Raw genomic sequence first — 18,669 nt, 5'->3', positions numbered from 1 at the left:
TATTTAGATGACCTCGTGCAAAGCCAATTAACCTTTCTAAGGCTCAGATTCTTGTTAAGTAAAAATAACAATACTCTTTCAGAACCGACAAACATGCAAATCAAGCACTTTGCACAGTGCCAGGACACAGTAAATGCTCAAATTCTAGCTATGGATACAATAGTTCGAGTCAGACAAAACAAGAACTTGAATTACAAGGTTTTGAGGGATAGAACCTGTCACTAGCATTTTCAGGAGCAAAGGAGTTAAAGGAAGTATTTAAGAGTGGCCTCCAGTTTCTTATTTGATTATGGTACTATTCACTGAAAAGAGGGAAGAAATAGATAAGAAAGGCTGAAGAAAGAGTTTTTACGTCTGAGATTCCTAAAATGTAGAGCGGGAACAGAATGGAGCAGTGAAGAATTAGGTAGTTGTAGAGAACAGGAGGGAACTGAGCTAAAACACTTAGACACTTAATCAGTTGAGGACTCAGCAGAGATTTTAAATTTACCTGCAGGGAGGGCTAATCTAGATGTGTTTGTGTGCTTTTTCTCTAAGGGCACTCAGCAGAATAAGGCTGCCAAATGAATGCATTTCAGGAAGTTACAGAATTTCTTTACCACATGTATCATAAAGTGAGTAAGTCTAATAAAGTACAGAATGAATTTTCCCAAGTAAACAAAAGCGGAATGTGTAAATATAATTGAATGAGATGAGCTTCAATTGCTCTTAAGCTGCTAACTAGAGTTAACTATGTTTCAGTTTTATAAACTCTAACATGTTGTGGAAACACATTATTTAGCTGAATAGTATACCACAATATGATTAGAAAAGAAGAAGGGAGGGATGAAAGAAAAAACTGTTTCAACGGTATGTCATTAGCCAATCTGATATACATTTTAAAATGAATAAAAATCACTTACCCATTTTGAAAAGAACTGCTTTGTGTTTCTGAATCATCACTATCACTGATAATAATAGTTTCTCCATCTACACTACTGACATGTCCATTAGAAAAACCATTCTGATGTGACGGAGGGAGGACTTCCAAAATCCTACACTGTAACCTGAAAGAAAATGATACGTTTAAAAATGCAAATAATTTGACATTTTAAAATCAAACATTTCAAATGATGTAATTATTGTGAACTGAAAAGTTATTTTGTTTTATGGAAACTATGACTGATTGATGTAACCAATTTTACAAAAAAGAACATCTGTAACATTCAATTTAAGCAACGGTTGGCTATAATCCTATATAATAAAAGGCTAATGTGAAAACTGACCCAACGGCAGAACGACCGGTCACTATGATGCACACTGACCACCAGGAGGCAGACACTCAATGCAGCTGCCCCTTGGTGGTCAGTGTGCCAGAAGCCGGACTCACAGGCCTAAGCTGTCAGTTGGGCATCCCTCGAGGGCTCCCGGACTGCGAGAGGGTGCAGGCTGGGCTGAGGGATCCCCCAGTGCACGAATTTCATGCACTGGGCCTCTAGTTTAAAATAATACAAAATTATTTCAAAGGTCAATTTATCAAGATTCTTGGCAATTTTATTTTTAACTAAAGTTACTATTTAGAAAATCAAATTCATAATATCTCATTGTACAGCTTGGGCCTTAAAAGTTTTTCAAAGCCTCCAATATTTTAAATTCTGAAAATTTCCTGATCACAATCTTTTTCATTCTCACTGTAACATTTTTTTAAACATTTTGATTTTTAGAGAGAGAATAAAGGAAGAGAAAGGGAGGGAGGGGGAGAGAGAAAGATTTGTTGGTCCACTTACTTATATGCATCCATTTGTTGATTCTTTTTTTTGGCTAATCCTCACTGAAGGATATTTTTTAGAGAGAGTGGAAGGGAGGGAGGTGAGAGAATGAGAGAGAGAAACACATCTATCGGTTGCCTCCTGCACACTGCCCAGGTCAGGCAGGGATTGGGCCTGCTACCCAGGTACCCTTGACTGGGAATCAAACCTGGACCCTTGGATCCAACGGCCGATGCTCTAACCATTGAGCAACTGGCCAGAGTGATTGGTCAATTGTGCCCTGACTGGGGATTAAACCCACAACCTTGGCAAATCTGGATGATGCTCTAACCAAAAGCTATTCCGCCAGGGCCTTATTGAAACTTTTGTTGTGATTTCTGATTTCGGGAAAGCTTCCTATTCACTAACTTTATTACCCCTATTTTGGCTTCCCTTACCTTTGCCCACTCTATCTGGGTTTTATGCACTGCAGTTTCAGACCCATTTATCACAATAAAAATATTCCTCAATCTTATTTTACTGTGCCAATTTCAACTGAAATAATTAAAATGTGGAATATCCATACAATGGAAAAAATATAGAAATGAAGTACTGATAAATGCTACAGTATGGATAAAGCTTGAAAGCAGTATGACAAATGAAAGAAAACAGATGTAAAAGGCCACACATAGTACATGATCCCATTTATATGAAAAATCAAACAAAATAAAACCAGAATAGGCAAATCCACTGAGACAGGAAGTAGAGGAGTGGTTGCCAGGAACTTGGGGGAATAAAGGGAAGAGTAAGAGATGAGAGCAAAGGGCAGTGGCTGCTAATGGGCCTGGGCTTTCCTTTTGGGATATAGAAAATGTTCTAAAATTAGTTTCTAGTGATGGCTGTGCAATTCTATGAATATGATAAAAACTACTGAACTATACATTTTAAATGCGTAAATTTTATGGTATGTGGAATACATCTCAACTTGTTAAATAAATACCGTCACAAGTAAAAGCAGGTTATAATAAGGAGAGAGAGAAAACGTGTGCATTGCTGGAATTGTATCTATGGCACTTCTACAACTCTTAGGCAATCCAGAGGTTTTATTAATATCTTAAGCACATATACTAGTATATTACCAATGGGTAAATTTCTATTTTCTAGAGAAAAAAGTAGCTCAAGAATAGAAAATTTGCTCACTGTAGCATTCATTTGGTCATCTCCTGCCATAAAAAAGTTTTAATATACTAATATTGTGGGCTTTCACCAGCCCCATTCTCCTGAGAACTTCATTTTTCCCACACCCCACCTTCTTTCATATAGTAGCTACTAGTAGAGCTGTCATATTCCCACAAGACCCTGGTCATAGTTAGTTGATACTGGGTGGGCACCTTGAGCTAAGCCAGTACATCTTTTCTAAGATTTTAAAATCTGGAAACTAGAAAGTAAAAAATCAGTTTCCCTGCTATCATGGAATCTATAAATTTCTGGTCCTGTTGGCACCCAGGGTCCCTGCCGCATGGAGTGGGCCAGTATGCAGTGAGAGAAAAGAAAGCCTACAAAGAAGAGAGGAGAGATGGCAAAGGTACTACTAGAGGTAATCAGTTCTCTTATTCTTGTTCTTCGTTAGATGTAGCTGCACCTTACCATGTCAGGATTAGCTGGTTAATCTTTCCTTTGATTCAATAAACTGATAATTTACCCTTTTGCATGTTTTTTCAAAATGAATTTTTGTCACAGCCCAAATAAACAGAATCATACAATTTCAAAAAGACAGAGTTGGTTTGTTAGAGTTGGTTCATTTTGGGAAGCTGGTGGATTTTAATAAGGTAATAGCACTTTTCATTTCTGTACATTGTAGAATACGCTTCTATTCTCCTTCAGGAGAACAACCTTTAATATCCTCTACAACATCTAATATTGCTGTCAGGTACAGAGAGAATCAGGACTACGGATTTCCTATTAGGAACTCTGCACTACACCCAAACAGAAGAAAGCAACTGGTTCTACAGCACCCAAATTTAAGAATCAACAAAATGTTGACATGTGGAATTCAAAGCACTCAAAACATCTTATCTTCGCCCTTCATTCATTTCCTCTCACTCTGAGACTTATACAGGTTAAATTAAAAGTATCATTTATGGCTCCTTTATAATTTGCTCTTAAAAAAGAATTTCGAAGAAAGAGAGACTCATATTATTAACAGCAGTAGTGAAAGTGGGAACACTCCTATTGATTTTACAGAAATAAGAAAGATTACAAGAAAATACTATGAACCATTATATGCTGATAAATTGGATAACCTAGGTGAAATGGACAAATTCTTAGAAACACACAAACTATCATAATTGACTCAAAAAGAAATAGATAATCTAAAGAGATCTATAACTAGCAAGTATATTGAATCAGTAATCTAAAACCTCCCAATAAAATGTTTTTAAAAAGCCTAGGCTCTGCCTGATGTAGCTCAGTGGGTTGGAGTGTCAACCCATACACCGAAAGGTTGGGGGTTTGATCCCTAGTCAGGACACATACCTAGACTGCGTGTTCAACCCCTGGTCAAGGCGCTTACAAGAGGTAGCAGATGAATGTTTCGCTCTTACATTGCTCTCTCTCTGTCTCCCTCCTTCCTTCCCCTCCCTTAAGCTCTCTCTTAAAAAAAAAAAAAAAAAAGCCCAGGACCAGGACCATATGGCTTTACTGGTAAAATTACCAAGTATTTAGACAATCAATACCAATTCTTCCCAAAATCTTCCAAAATACTGAAGAGGAGAGAACCCTTCTTAACTCATTCTTAAAGACTAACATTACCCTGATTCACAAATAAGACAAAGACATGGCAGAACATGTAGAGAACTCTTATAACTCTACAGAAAACACACAATCCAACTCAAAAATGGGCAAAGAACCCGAACAAACATTTATTTTCTTTTTTAAAAATGTTTTTATTGATTTTTAGAGAGAGAGGAAGGGACAGGGAGAGAGAGAGAGAAACATCAATGATGAGAATCATTGATCAGCTTGCCTCCTACTTGCTCCCGACTGGGGATCGAGCCGGCAACCCAAGCATGTGCCCTGACCAGGAACTAAATTAGTGACCTCTTGGTGCATGGGTTGACGCTCAACCACTGAGCTACACTGGCTCGGCCTGAACAGACATTTCTCCCAAAAGATACAAAGGGCAATAAATACATTAAAAGATGTTCAGGATCTTAGTCATACTGGGAATACAAAATCAAAACTGCAGTGAGATACTATTTCATACCCACTATCATGGCTATTAAAAGAAGAAAAAAAAAAGGAAAAGGGCCCTGGTTGGTTTGGCTCAGTGGATAGAGCGCTGGCCTGTGGACTGAAGGGTCCCAGGTTCGATTCTGATCAAGGGCACATGCTCGGGTTGCAGGCTCGATCCTCAGTAGGGGGCGTGCAGGAGGCAGCTAATCAATGATTCCCTTTCATTATTGATATTTCTATCTCTCTCTCCCTTTCCCTTCCTCTCTGAAATAAAAATATATTTAAAAAAAAGGAAAAATGATTAAGTGTGGGTAAGGATGTAGAGAAACTGTAATCCTTGTGCACTACTCATGGGGATGTAAAATGGTGCAGCACTGTGGAAAACAATATGGCGGTTCCTAAAAAGATTAAACATAGAATTATCATATGACCTGGCTATTCCACTTCTAGGTATATGACCATAAGAACTGGAAAGGGGAATTCAAAAGATACTTGTACACCAATGTTCATAACAGCATTATTCACAACTAGAGGCCTTGTGCACAAAATTTGTGCACTTGTGGGTGTCCCTCAGCTCAGCCTGTGCCTTCTCGCAGTCTGGGAGCCTTGGGGGATGTCTGACTGCTGGCTTAGGCCCGCTCCTCCTGGGGAGCAGTCAGACATCCTTAGCACTGCTGCAGAGGCAGGAGAGGCTGCCGCCACTGCTGCTGTGCTTGACAGCTGTGAGCCCAACTCAGGGCTTCTGGCCGAGCGGAACTTCCCCTGTGGGAGTGCACTGACCACCAGGGGCAGCTCCTGCATTGAGCATCTTCCCCCTGGTGGTCAGTGTGCATCATAGCGACTGGTTGTTCCACTGTTTGGTCGATTTGCATATTAGCCTTTTATTATATAGGAGGATAGCCAAAAAGTTGGAAACAACTCAAGTGCCCATCAACAGATAAATAAAATGTGGTATGTATACATACCGTGGAATATTATTCAGCCATAAAAGGCTAATAATACATGCTACAACATGGATGAAGCTTGAAAACATTATGGTCATTGAAATAAGCCAAACACAAAAGAACATATGTTGTATGAATCCACTTATCTTAAGTATCTAGAATAGACAAATTCATAGAAACAGAAAGTAGAATAAAAGTTAACAGGTGCTGGAATGAGGGAAAAATGGTAAGTTATTGCTTAATGGGTACAGAGTTTCTGCTTGGGATGATGAAGTTCTGGAAATAGTAATGATGGTCACAGAACACTGTGAATGTACTTAATGCCACTGAATTATACACTTAAAATGGTCACAATGGTAAATTTTACATTATGTTATTTTAAAAAAAAAGAAAATTTTTTGTCCTTAAAGTGGAGCTTAATCAGGCTTAGTTACCAAGTCTATATTGGTAGCAAATGGAAATAGTGTCAAAAGAACTGGAGGCTGACTTTCACTCCTGGCTGATAGAACTAAACCAGTGTTTCTAAAGAGGAACAATTACAGGAAATTATATCAAAACTTGTTAGGTAATTATGTATTCTAATGATAAAAAGAATCTGTAATTAGTGATATGAACTTCACAAACATATGCAAGGAATCAAATGGACCCACTTTTGAAGCGCCTGGGTATCACTTCCAAGGACGGTATTGCTCAGGGTTCTACGAGAAAGCTTTTCAGTGAACCTTTGACAAGGTTCTTCAAGTTAGAAAAAGAGATGGTTTTCCTTGTCAGGGCCTAGGTGAGTCCCCTAAGTTGTAATGATGGTCACAAGGAAAAAACAAAGTAAATAAGCCTACTCTGGGTGCAGGCATGGTTGATGTGATGCCTAAAATGGTTTGACAGTCCATTGAAGGGAATAGTCTATGACCCTAGTGAGGCTCATAGAGCTACAGTAACTTAAGAACTAACTTATTTCATATCATGGGAAAAATCAATACATGAGGAAAATAAAGTATTCTATATGTATTACTAAAAAGCTATAGTAAATAATGACTCTGTAGTATTGGCAAAAAGATAGCCATACAGATAAATGGAAGAGAACAGAGTCCAGAAATAGACCCAAGATTCCATTTATATTTATATTTTGTAAAGGATAAAATTATAAGGACAGAAAACAGATCAGTGGTTGCTAGAGGATAGGAGGCAGGGGCAAGGGTGGACTACAAAGGGGAACAAAGCAATTTTGGGGGTAATAAAAATGTTCTTCTATGTCTTATTATGATGGGTTATGTGACTGTAGGTGTAAATGTCAAGAACTATACACATTAAAAAGGGTGACTTTTATCATAAGAAAGTAATGTACTTTAATAAAGATTAGTTTAGACTATTTAGAATAAAGGCCTACAAAATGTAAGTTATTTAAATGATTGTTTAACCTGTATCCCTACAAGACTACATTTGAAAGCCTGAAAAGAAGCCCAGGTGCTGGTGTGGATGAGGAAATCGCTGCCCAGAGATGCTGAGTCACCTGCCTAAGGCCCCAGAGCTCAGGGTGGTGGAAGGAGGATTCCTGACTCCAAAGCTCTCAACCGAAAATTACCCAGTTCCTCTCGATTTTCAAATGCTTTGGCATAAATTTGCACGTATTTTCTCCTTAATTTAAAATATGCGGAGAACCAAGATGGCGGCATAGGTTAACGCCGGAGTTTGCTGCTTTGAACAACTACTTCAAAAGTGAACCTAAAAGACGGAAGGGACATCACCCAGAACCACAGGAATGCTGGCTGAGTGGAAGTCCTACAACTAGGAGGAAAGAGAAACGCATACGGACACTCAGAGGAGGCGCAGTGCTGAAGTCAAATTCTGAGGTGCGGAGTGCGCTGAGCGGGCTGGCGGCGGAGGGCGCGGTTGGCGTTTTCAATCGGGAGGGAGCCGCAGACTCTGAGCTCCAGATCCCGGCGAGTCTTTGGGGACCCAGACTCAAACGGGAGAAGCGGGACTGTCTGGCTTCGGTCAGAGCGAGTGCAGCTTTCTCTCTGAGCTTTGCAGCGGGTGCTGGGACTCAGAGAGGCAGAGCCCCTGGGGACAGGACTGAGAGCCGCCATAACTGCTCTCTCCGGCCCACCCAGTTGATCCTGTGCGACCCGCCCCGCCCAAGCCCTGCACAGAGGCTTTTGCCGGATAGCCTCAGGCAAACACCAGATTAGCACCTCCCTAGAGGGCAGAAGTTCTCTCACTGCTGACACAGCTGATTCTCATAGCTACTTGCCCTGGAGGTCAAACCCTCCCTGGAATTAGCTACAACAATCAAGATTTAACTATAAGACTGCGAACAAAGACCACTAGGGGGTGCACCAAGGAAGCATAACAAAATGCGGAGACAAAGAAACAGGACAAAATTGTCAATGGAAGATATAGAGTTCAGAACCACACTTTTAAGGTCTCTCAAGAACTGTTTAGAAGCCGCCAATAAACTTAATGAGATCTACAAGAAAACTAATGAGACCCTTGATGTTATATTGGGGAACCAACTAGAAATTAAGCATACACGGACTGAAATAACGAATATTATACAGACTCCTGACAACAGACCAGAGGAGCGCAAGAATCAAGTCAATGATTTGAAATGCGAGGAAGCAAAAACACCCAACCAGAAAAGCAAAATGAAAAAAGAATCCAAAAATGCGAGGATAGTGTAAGGAGCCCCTGGGACAGCTTCAAGCGTACCAACATCAGAATTATAGGGGTGCCAGAAGATGAGAGAGACCAAGATATTGAAAACCTATTTGAAGAAATAATGACAGAAAACTTCCCCCACCTGGTGAAAGAAATGGACTTACAGGTCCAAGAAGCGCGGAGAACCCCAAACAAAAGGAATCCAAAGAGGACCACACCAAGACACATCATAATTAAAATGCCAAGAGCAAAAGATAAAGAGAGAATCTTAAAAACAGCAAGAGAAAGAAACTCAGTTACCTACAAGGGAATACCCATACGACTGTCAGCTGATTTCTCAACAGAAACTTTGCAGGCCAGAAGGGAGTGGCAAGAAATATTCAAAGTGATGAATACCAAGAACCTACAACCAAGATTACTTTATCCAGCAAAGCTATCATTCAGAATTGAAGGTCAGATAAAGAGCTTCACAGATAAGGAAAAGCTAAAGGAGTTCATCACCACCAAACCAGGATTATATGAAATGCTGAAAGGTATCCTTTAAGAAGAGGAAGAGGAAGAAAAAGGTAAAGATACAAATTATGAACAACAAACATGCATCTATCAACAAGTGAATCTAAGAATCAAGTGAATAAATAATCTGATGAACAGAATGAACTGTTGATTATAATAGAATCAGGGACATAGAAAGGGAATGGACTGACTATTCTTGGGGGGAAAGGGGTGTGGGAGATGCGGGAAGAGACTGGACAAAAATCGTGCACCTATGGATGAGGACAGTGGGTGGGGAGTGAGGGCGGAGGGTGGGGCGGGAACTGGGAGGAGGGGAGTTATGGGGGGGGAAAAAGAGGAACAAATGTAATAATCTGAACAATAAAGATTTAATTAAAAAAAAATGATTGTTTAACCTAAAAGAAAAACATTTATTGCTTTTCTGAAGACATTAACACATATGAGATGGCAAATTGAAGTAGGTCCACTTGTTGGATCTCACTGAAGTATAGACTGGTCTTCTACCCTTACCTGAACAATAGCCAGAGTTCTGTGTAATGCAAAATCTACGTAAAGGGAGTTCTATTCTCCAGTTTTTTTCATCTCAAATATAAACATTAAAAAAATTCATCTTAAAATACCCATTTTTCATTAAGGGAGTTCAATAGACAGGTATTCTCTCTCTTACAACCTGAGTTGGTCAAGCCAAATAAAGTCAGATGATTTCTATACATCAGAAGAAATTATTATATATACAATTAACAAATCAAGATTTTTATGGTATAAAAAAGGTTTCCCAGGATGGCTTCCCAATTTATATTATTATGCAAGTAAATAAGGATTCTAAATTGTAACTGTTAAACTTGCAATGGCAATCCAGGAGTCAATTAGGTGGTAAGTATGGGTCTTGGTACATACAACAAATCTAATATCTATCTAAAAAAGATGGGTATCACTCTAACTTAGAATTCCAAAAACAAAAGAAAACAAAAAACTCTAGCTATCCCCAAAGCCTCCTTTTTGTATCTAGTAAAAATTGTATCATTGACATACTAGGGTCATTGGGAACAAAAGATTAAAAACAACAATTTCGGGATTTTTTTAGCAGACTCCTTGGCTGAGAACAGAAATTTTGACCTTAAAAGGTCAGTAGTGTAAGCTGACCAACAGAAAGCCTTCTTTCTGAAATAGAGCTATAATAAATTTATGTTGATAAAAATTATGATCTTTGCACCTAAATAAGAAGCCTTTCGCCTTTAATCCTTTCTACTAATTTATATTTTTCTCTGCCTTCAAATTCTAGTCAAATAACTCTTTTCCAAAAATTTTTCTTTGATTAATTCCCTGCCCTCAGTCATTGGCACCCAAGCATGTATGTTTAAGTAAAAATAATTATTTCTTCTTCACATATCTTTTGTTCCTACTATCTTCTCAATATATTTAGTATTTCTCTTTGTCCTAAATATGAATGCATTTTAATTAATTATGTTTCACTAATACCATTTAGGTTAGTAATATAAAAAGAGCCTAAAGATAAAAAGTCCATTTTCTCATTTCCAATTCTAATATATATTAAATGCCTACTCTCTGTATGATAGGCTATGCTAATTTTCTCTTACTTCATTAGACTAAAGTGCTTGAAGCAATCCCCCAATGCAACATAGCCACAGGAAATATACTTTAATTGTTCAATAGTTAAGAGCACTGATTAGTCATTATTTGAAGCCAAAACTGGTATCAGTCTGTAAGATTAAAAAGTATCTACAATCTTTATTTTACAAGGCAGTTCTAAAAACAATATTGAACAGTGATCTTTTAACCTTTTCTTGACTAGATAACATTTCATAAATTTTAAATATAAATAGTATTGGGATAATATTTGGGAAAACCTAGCTACAAATGAAACTCTTTGATATAAATCCAATTCTGCTATTTTACTGATTTAACCCACATTGGGAAAAGTGCCTTCACCTTTTGTACTTTTCTCTGATACGTATGAATCTTTATAGGAAAAAAAGCAGATTTAAAAAACATATAAACTACCGTCTTAATAAGCAGAGCGCACTTTTTTTTTTTAATTTAAAGACTTTAGTTTTATAGAGCAGTTTTAGGCTCACAGCAAATCTGGAAGGAAGACATATATTCTCTGCCCCCACACATGCATAGCCTCTCTGATTATCAATATCCCCCACTAGGGTGGAACATTTGTTATAACTGATGAACCTACATTAACACATCATCATTACTAAAATCCATAGTTTACATAAGGTTCACTCTTGGTGTACACTCTATGGGTTTGGACAAATGTATTAACATGTATCCATCATTATAGTACCAGACAGAGTATTTTCACTGCCTTAAACATCTCTGTGCTCCACCAATTCATCTCTATCAACCCTGGCAACCACAGATCTTTTTAATGTCTCCACAGTTTTGCCTTTTTTAGAATGTCATAGTTGGAATCATACCACATATACCTTTTCGGATTGGCTTCTTTTACTTAATAATATCCATTTAAGGTTCCTCCATGTCTTTTCATGGCTTGATAGCTCATTTCTTTTCTAAACAAATCTTTGTCTAGACCAGGGGTGGGGAACGTCTGGCCTGCGAGCCGTATAAGGCCCAAGAAATTATTTGGTCTGGCCATGCCAAGGCTTTAGGGGCGAGTTAATTAAATGTCTGATCAAATATAGCAGGCTAATTTTTAAGATGATAATTTTGTATGGCTCTCGAAGGATGTTATAAATATCCAAATGGCCATAGGCAGAAAAAAGGTTCCCTGCCCCTAGTCTAGATGTACCACAGTTTATTTATTCATTCACTTACTAAAGGACTTCTGGTTGCTTCTGTTTTGGCAATTATTAATAAAGCAGCTATAAACATTTGTATTCAGGTTTTGTGCAGTCATAAGTTTCCAACTCCTTTAGGTAAATACCAAGGAGTATATAACTTTTTAAAAATTTTGGGTCAGCTATTAATATCTGAGAATTAAAATAAAATTGTAATTTAAAAGCATAGTTTCAATTCTGCAACATCTCTAATGCTACCAAATTATATTCTGAGCCAGGCCAGTATACTTCTTAGTAAATGTTTATTCCACCTCCTGCTTTGCTATTAGGTGCCACTTCTTGCTGCTGCCAGTATACCAACTTTTAGAAGTACCTTCTCACACCTGTTGTTTCAAATCCGCATAAATTCTTTCAGCTCCCAGAATATCTTGACTGTGCTTGTAAAATGTCTGAAAGCAAGCTGCCCAAAATTCTTTAATTTTTACAAAAATTTACTAAATACAAAATTATATTTTGACTCAGTTTTTCAGGTTCTCTCAAACTCTACTCCTATCTTGAGAATGAATAACTCAACAGTCCAAAATGTTTACTTGTTGTGCAATTTCTACCTCCTTTTCTTCTAATTTAACTCTCCAATTCCACAGTAGGTGACAGAAGATGGGTTTATTATCATGCAAACATCTGAGTTCTCTAGCTCACCAACCTCCCAATCCTTCACTAAACAATGATATGTCAGGCTTGTTAAAAAGAAATGATAGCCCAGCCGGCCTGGCTCAGTGGTTGAGCATCTACCTATGAACCGGGAGGTCACAGTTCAACTCCCTGTCAGGACACATGCCCAGCGTGGGGCGTGCAAGAGGCAGTTGATCAATGACTCTCATCACTGATGTTTCTCTCTCTCTCTCTTTCTCCATTCCTCTCTGAAATCAATAAAAATATTTTTTAAAAATTATAAAGTGAAATGAAACTTCGATGCCTTAAAATCTGCTTGTGTAGTGTTTTTCAGAAGATCATATACAAATGTGGGATGAATGTCTTCAAAAACAATTGTATCTTTCAAAGACACTGAAATTGTTAACTGTGGGTTTCCTTTCAGAGTTTCAAACAGGGAAATTTGATTCCAAGCAACAGTGGCTTAGGTAGCTATTAGAGCCCCACATCACTACTGGCATCTCTCAAAACAAAAACCAAACCAAACAAACAAAAAAACCCCTAATGCATGGCCCTCAATAAACACACTCAAATACTTACAATATACATCAAATGACAATATTTGGCTTTTAAAAATTCACAATCATTATTTCATTTCATCCCACGAGGCAATTTAACAGATGAAAAAGACTAAAGCTTAAAGGGTTTAAATTTCTTGCTCAGAGCCACACAGCTAATCATAAAGGGTAGAATCCAAAACCAAGGAGACTGATAAATTGAAAGAAATGATTTTGTAAGTCAGCCATACCTGAATTTAAATCCTACCCCTGACTACTTGTAAAAAGCTGGAATAGAAGCTCCATGACTTTTTGTTCACTGCTATATCTCCAGTGTCTAGAACAGTGCAAGTAAATAGCAGATCAGTACATATAGATTGAACAATTACCAAAAAATATATTTAACGTCTTTAGATCTCTGTTTCCTCATCTGTAAATGAAACAGTAAACTTTTGCCTTATCTCTTGCTAATACAATGTGTACACAAAGCATCTGGTAGCTATTTAAGAATTAATAAACCTAACTCCAAGTTTAGTATTCTTTTCACAAGACCGCCACCCATCTTCTCACTTCTCCTGTAGGCTCTAAGGAAGTAGCAGAGAACTAATGTCAGCATGATTGGCAGGTATGCTGGGTGTTTATTAGGATGGGGAGGGTAAAGAACTAAACTGTTGACTCAGTCAAGTAGTCAGTTGTTCTCTTTACTACCTCTGTCATAGCAATGACAAAGGATCTTCTATAAGAATCTGTTAACTGATTGCTTATTTTAAATCATTAAGTCTTGGTGGGGAGGGAAGCACTTAATCTATACTTGTGAGATGAAAAAGAAAATGGGGAGGAATACCTAAAGGTAATGAGACAATAAGAAAAGAATACTGAGAGAAGAAGATCCAAAGAACCTATACTAATTCAACCACTATTCCATTTCTTTGTAACTTAACATGTTCTTTCCTGTAACTCTCATGGTAATGAATGAAGCAGTCTTTAGGACCACTGATGAGTACTACCAAAGAGATAGAAACAAAAGGTAGATGCTAGTGACAAGGAGAAACGAAAGTTAAAAGCAAAGGGAAATGGCACTACAAATGGTACTATCAAGAAAGTGAAAAGGCAATTCCAAAGAATGGAATAAATCATGTATCTGCTCCTTAGTATCAAAAAACAAGGAACACTTACAACTATGTAATAAAAATATAAATAACCCATTTTAAAAGGGGAAAGGGCCAGACCAGCATGACTCAGTGGTTGAGCATCGACCTATGAACCAGAAGGTCACGATTCGATTCCCAGTCAGGGCACATGTCTGGGTTGTAGACTTGATCCCCAGTAGGAGGCATGCAGGAGGCAGCTGATCCATGATTCTCTGTCATCACTGACGTTTCTATCTCTCTCTCCCTCTCCCTCTCCCTTCCTCTCTGAAATCAATAAAAAGATATATTTTTTTAACGGGCAAAGGACCAGAATAGGCATTTCTCCAAAGAAGATATATAAACGATCAATAAGCACATGAAATGATACTCAACATAATTAGTCATTGGGGAAATGTAAATCAAAACTACAGTGAGATACCACTTCACACCCACTAGGATGGCAAAATAAAAAAGACAGACAATACTAAATTGTCCATACATATGACTTGGTGAGGAAATGGAGAAACTAGAACTCTCATACATTGCAAGTGGGAATATAAAGTGACACAGCTGCTTTAGAAAACATCTTGGATGTTCCTCCATCCAACACAGTTACCATATGACTTAGCAATTATTAGAATACTAGACCCAAGAGAACTGAAAACATAAGTTCAAACAAAAACTTGTACATGAATGTTCTTAATAGCATCCTATATAATAAAAGCGTGATATGCTAATTAGACCGGAGGTCCTTCCAGACGACCTTGCCGATGAAGCCGGGCTGCAAGGGAAGCCTGGGTCCTGGGTGCCATAGGGAAGCCAGTGCCAGCAGCCAGGGGAAGGAAGGCCTACTTTTGCACGATTTTCATGCATCAGGACTCTAGTTATTTATAATAGCTCAAAAGTGAAAACAACCAAAGTGTCCATGAATTGATGAACAGATAAACAAAATGTAATAGATCCATATAGCAGAATCTATACTAATAAAAGGGTAATATGCTAATTAGACCGGATAGACCAGATGTCTTCCAGACATCCTTCTGGACAAAGCTCAGAGCAGAGGCCGAGGCCGAGGCGATTAGGGCAATCAGGTTGGCAGGGAAGAGTGATTAGGGGCGATCAGGCCCACAGGGGAGCAGTTAGGGGCATCAGGCAAGCAGGCAGAGGCTGTTAGGGGCAATCAGGCAGGCAGGCAGAGTGGTTAGGGGCAATCAGGCAGGCAGGCAGGTGAGCAGTTAGGAGCCAGTGGTCCCAGATTGCGAGAGGGATCTCGGATTAAAGAGGGTGCAGGCTGGGCTGAGGGACACCCTCATGCATGAATTTCATGCACTGGGCCTCTAGTTTATCAATAAAAAGAAATAAGACACTGATAGATCTACAATGTGGATGAACCTTGAAAACATTACAGTAAATGAAAGAAACCACACAGAAGGATACATATTATGATTCTATTTATATGAGACTAGAGGCCCGGTGCACAAAATTCATGCATGGGAGGGGGGGGTCCCCTCAGCCCAGCCTGCACCCTCTCCAATCCAGAACCCCTTGTGGGATGTCTGACTGCCCAGGGATCGGGCCTAAACCAGCAGCTGGACATCCCTCTCACTATCCTGGACCACTGGCTCCTAATCGCTCACCTGCCTGCCTGCCTGGTCACCTCTTACTGCCACCCCGTCGGCCTGGTCGCTTCTAACTGCCCCCTCCCTGCCGGCCTGGTCGCCCCCAACTGCCCCCCGCACCGGCCTGGTCACCCCTCATGGCCCTCCTGCCGGCTTGGTTGCCCCACGCAGCCTGCTTGTTCAGTCGTTTGGTCGTCCCTCACTAACCCCCCTGCCGGCCTGGTCATAGGCAGCCATCTTTCGAGGGCATGAGGGTTAATATGCATATTACCTCTTTATTATATAGGATGTCCAGTACAAGCAAATCCAGAGACAGAAAATATAGATTAGTGGTTGCCATGGGCTGAGGGGAGAGGGTAGTTGGTCGTGTCTGCTAACACAGGACTTCTTGGGGTGATGAAAATATTCCGTAATTAGGTAGTGGTGATAGCCTCATAACTTTGTGAATATACAAAAACCCACTGAATTGCACTTTTAAATGGGCAAGTTTTATGGTGTATGAATTATATCTCAATAACGCTCATTTAACAACAATAACAAAAAGCAGAGAGTGATGAAAATGTGTGCACCATGTAAGCAAATTCTTGAAACTTCACATTCTGTGGAGAAAGGATGAAGAATGAAAGGTGGGAGTGGGAGCACAGATACCTTATACTAATGGACCTCACGTAAATGCCTGCTCTTTCTCAGTTACGGGCAGAAATTCATTTATTTCTCTAAATAAGCCCCCTACCAATAAACCTCATGCCACAGCAAGGAAGAAAGGCCAAAGAAGTCTACAAATAAAAATCAACAGGAATGCCTTGGGCGGGGGGGCTCAGTTGGTTGGAGAGTGGTTTCATACAGCAAAAGGCTGTGGGTTCAATTCTAAATCAGGGCAAATACCTGGGTTGCAGGTTCAAACCCCGGCCGAGACATAAATAGGAGGCAACTAATCGATGTTTCTCTCGCTCTCTAAAATCAATAAATGTATCCTCAGGTGAGGATGAAAAAACAACAACAGAATACTTAGGAAAGTCAACCTGGATTTTCTCTCAACACAGAAGCTGGACTTATCCTAGCCCCTCTTTGAGGATGCCAGGATCTTACCACTTCCATCATCCAAAAATTGAATTCAATACCAAAAGTTACACAAGTAGATGTGATGCCAGAAGGGACATGTATTCTTGGGGGTCTAGAACACAGTCCAAATGAAAAACATCATGCCAACTCATTTGCTCATATTAATGTAATAGGAGTTTTTTTCCCTTTTCTAATATTAATTTACAAAGATCTTTATTTTACTGGGTTGCAGCAGCTTGGAGATTTAAGATGGCCTGTACCTAATATATTATCCCTTAAAACATCTCCATGGAAAACAGCAAGGAAAGTCACTAATCCTCTCCTATATAATGAAACCCTAATATGCAAATAGATGGAACAGCGGAACGACCGCTGGAACAACCGGTCGCTATGATGCGCACTGACCACCAGGGGGCAGATGCTAACACAGTAGCTGTCCCCTGGTGGTCAGTGCGCTCCCACAGGGGGAGCACTGCTTAGCCAGGAGCTAGCTCATGGCTGGTGAACGCAGTGGCGGTGGCAGGAGCCTCTCCTGCCTCCATCACAGGCGGGCAGTAAGGAGGGAGGGGTCCTGGACTGCAAGAGTGCGCAGGCCGGTCTAAGGGACCCCCCCCCTCAGTGCACAAATTTCGTGCACTGGGCCTCTAGTATAATAATGAAATCAGGACTATTGACTATGGTTTATTAAAGTGGACAGACACTCTCACCACTACACGTGGAAGCAAGAGAACACATTACAAGAGTCATCTTAAAAGCTGTCCCCACAGGACAGAACAGCACTATTTAAAGGTGCCAGAAACATAGGAATGGTCACTGACTTGATAAGGCCCTGGGCTTTCTAAACAGCTTAGACCACCACCCTACAACCCAATTTATAAAAACAAAAACCCAAATAGAAATCCCAGAAAATACAAATTGAATAAGAGTTTATAAGCATGACAGAGAACTCAAAAATCAAAATGGAAAAAGATTAACTTTTTAACTTATTTATTGAGCACTTGCTATGTGCCTGGCACTTCACATACAGCATCTCAGTTTATCTTCACAATAATTCTACTAAGTATGCAAAAGAGAGATGAGTGATGTTAAATATTTTCCCAAAAGTTATGCAGGTGGTAAGTAGGTGGTGGAGGCACCATTCCAACCAAAAGGAAATCTAGTCATTAGGCAAGTTTACATATTAAAATTATTTTAACTGAGATTTAAGTGAAAAGGGAAAAACAAAGGGTGTACTCAGAAACTCAAGATTTAAAGTAGCAGAAATCTTAAGTCAGGCTTGAAGCTTAATTATAACAAAATTTTAATAGAAAAGCTAATGAGTAATAGAAGAAAAATATTAACTTCCATATAAGCCTATTTGGCCAATTGCAGCCTTATCATCCCACCCCACCCCCATGGTAAAATGCTACTACTATATTCTATTTATGTAGCAATTCAAAATGTATACCCCCCAACATAGTCTCATAATAACCTGAAAGGATGTCAATTGTTCAAAAAGGCAGTCTGACTCCAAAGCCTAGATCCTTCACTATCACACTATTCTGCCTCCCATAAAATTAGAAATTTATAACTTTTCCCAAACTATAAACAAAAATCAAAGATAAAAATATTATATTAAAGCCAAGGGCATAACTATTGATTGCACTTTTATTCTTTATTTTTTAATTATATTATATTGTTCATACACATTTTTAAAAATTTGTACTAACTGCATCGTTAAGAAAAAACAAAAAGTGAAATGGCAAAATATTTGCAACAGTAAGACAGAAGTATAATATGCCTAGTATTTAATAAATAGCTCTCACAAAT

The 18,669-nt window shown here is 39.0% G+C and overlaps 1 protein-coding gene across 10 annotated transcripts in view; it reads right to left on the bottom strand.

Moving 5' to 3' along the window:
* LOC118678095 (cofilin-2) overlaps positions 1-18,669 on the bottom strand; it is a 156,329-nt gene that overhangs the window by 118,449 nt on the left and 19,211 nt on the right. For all 10 annotated transcript variants that reach the window (XR_004974750.1, XM_036353229.1, XM_036353151.1 and 7 more), the window contains one exon: positions 903-1,046. Coding sequence is in view for 9 of the 10 variants with exons in the window: in XM_036353229.1 (XP_036209122.1) it covers positions 903-1,046 (144 nt within the window). In the remaining variant the exon portion in view is untranslated. The remainder of the gene's footprint in view (positions 1-902; positions 1,047-18,669) is intronic.

The sequence above is a fragment of the Myotis myotis genome, unplaced genomic scaffold (assembly GCF_014108235.1).
Source record: "Myotis myotis isolate mMyoMyo1 unplaced genomic scaffold, mMyoMyo1.p scaffold_m19_p_1, whole genome shotgun sequence".
Classification (NCBI taxonomy): Eukaryota; Metazoa; Chordata; class Mammalia; order Chiroptera; family Vespertilionidae; genus Myotis; species Myotis myotis.
This window is presented reverse-complemented; position numbering and strand designations above follow the sequence as displayed.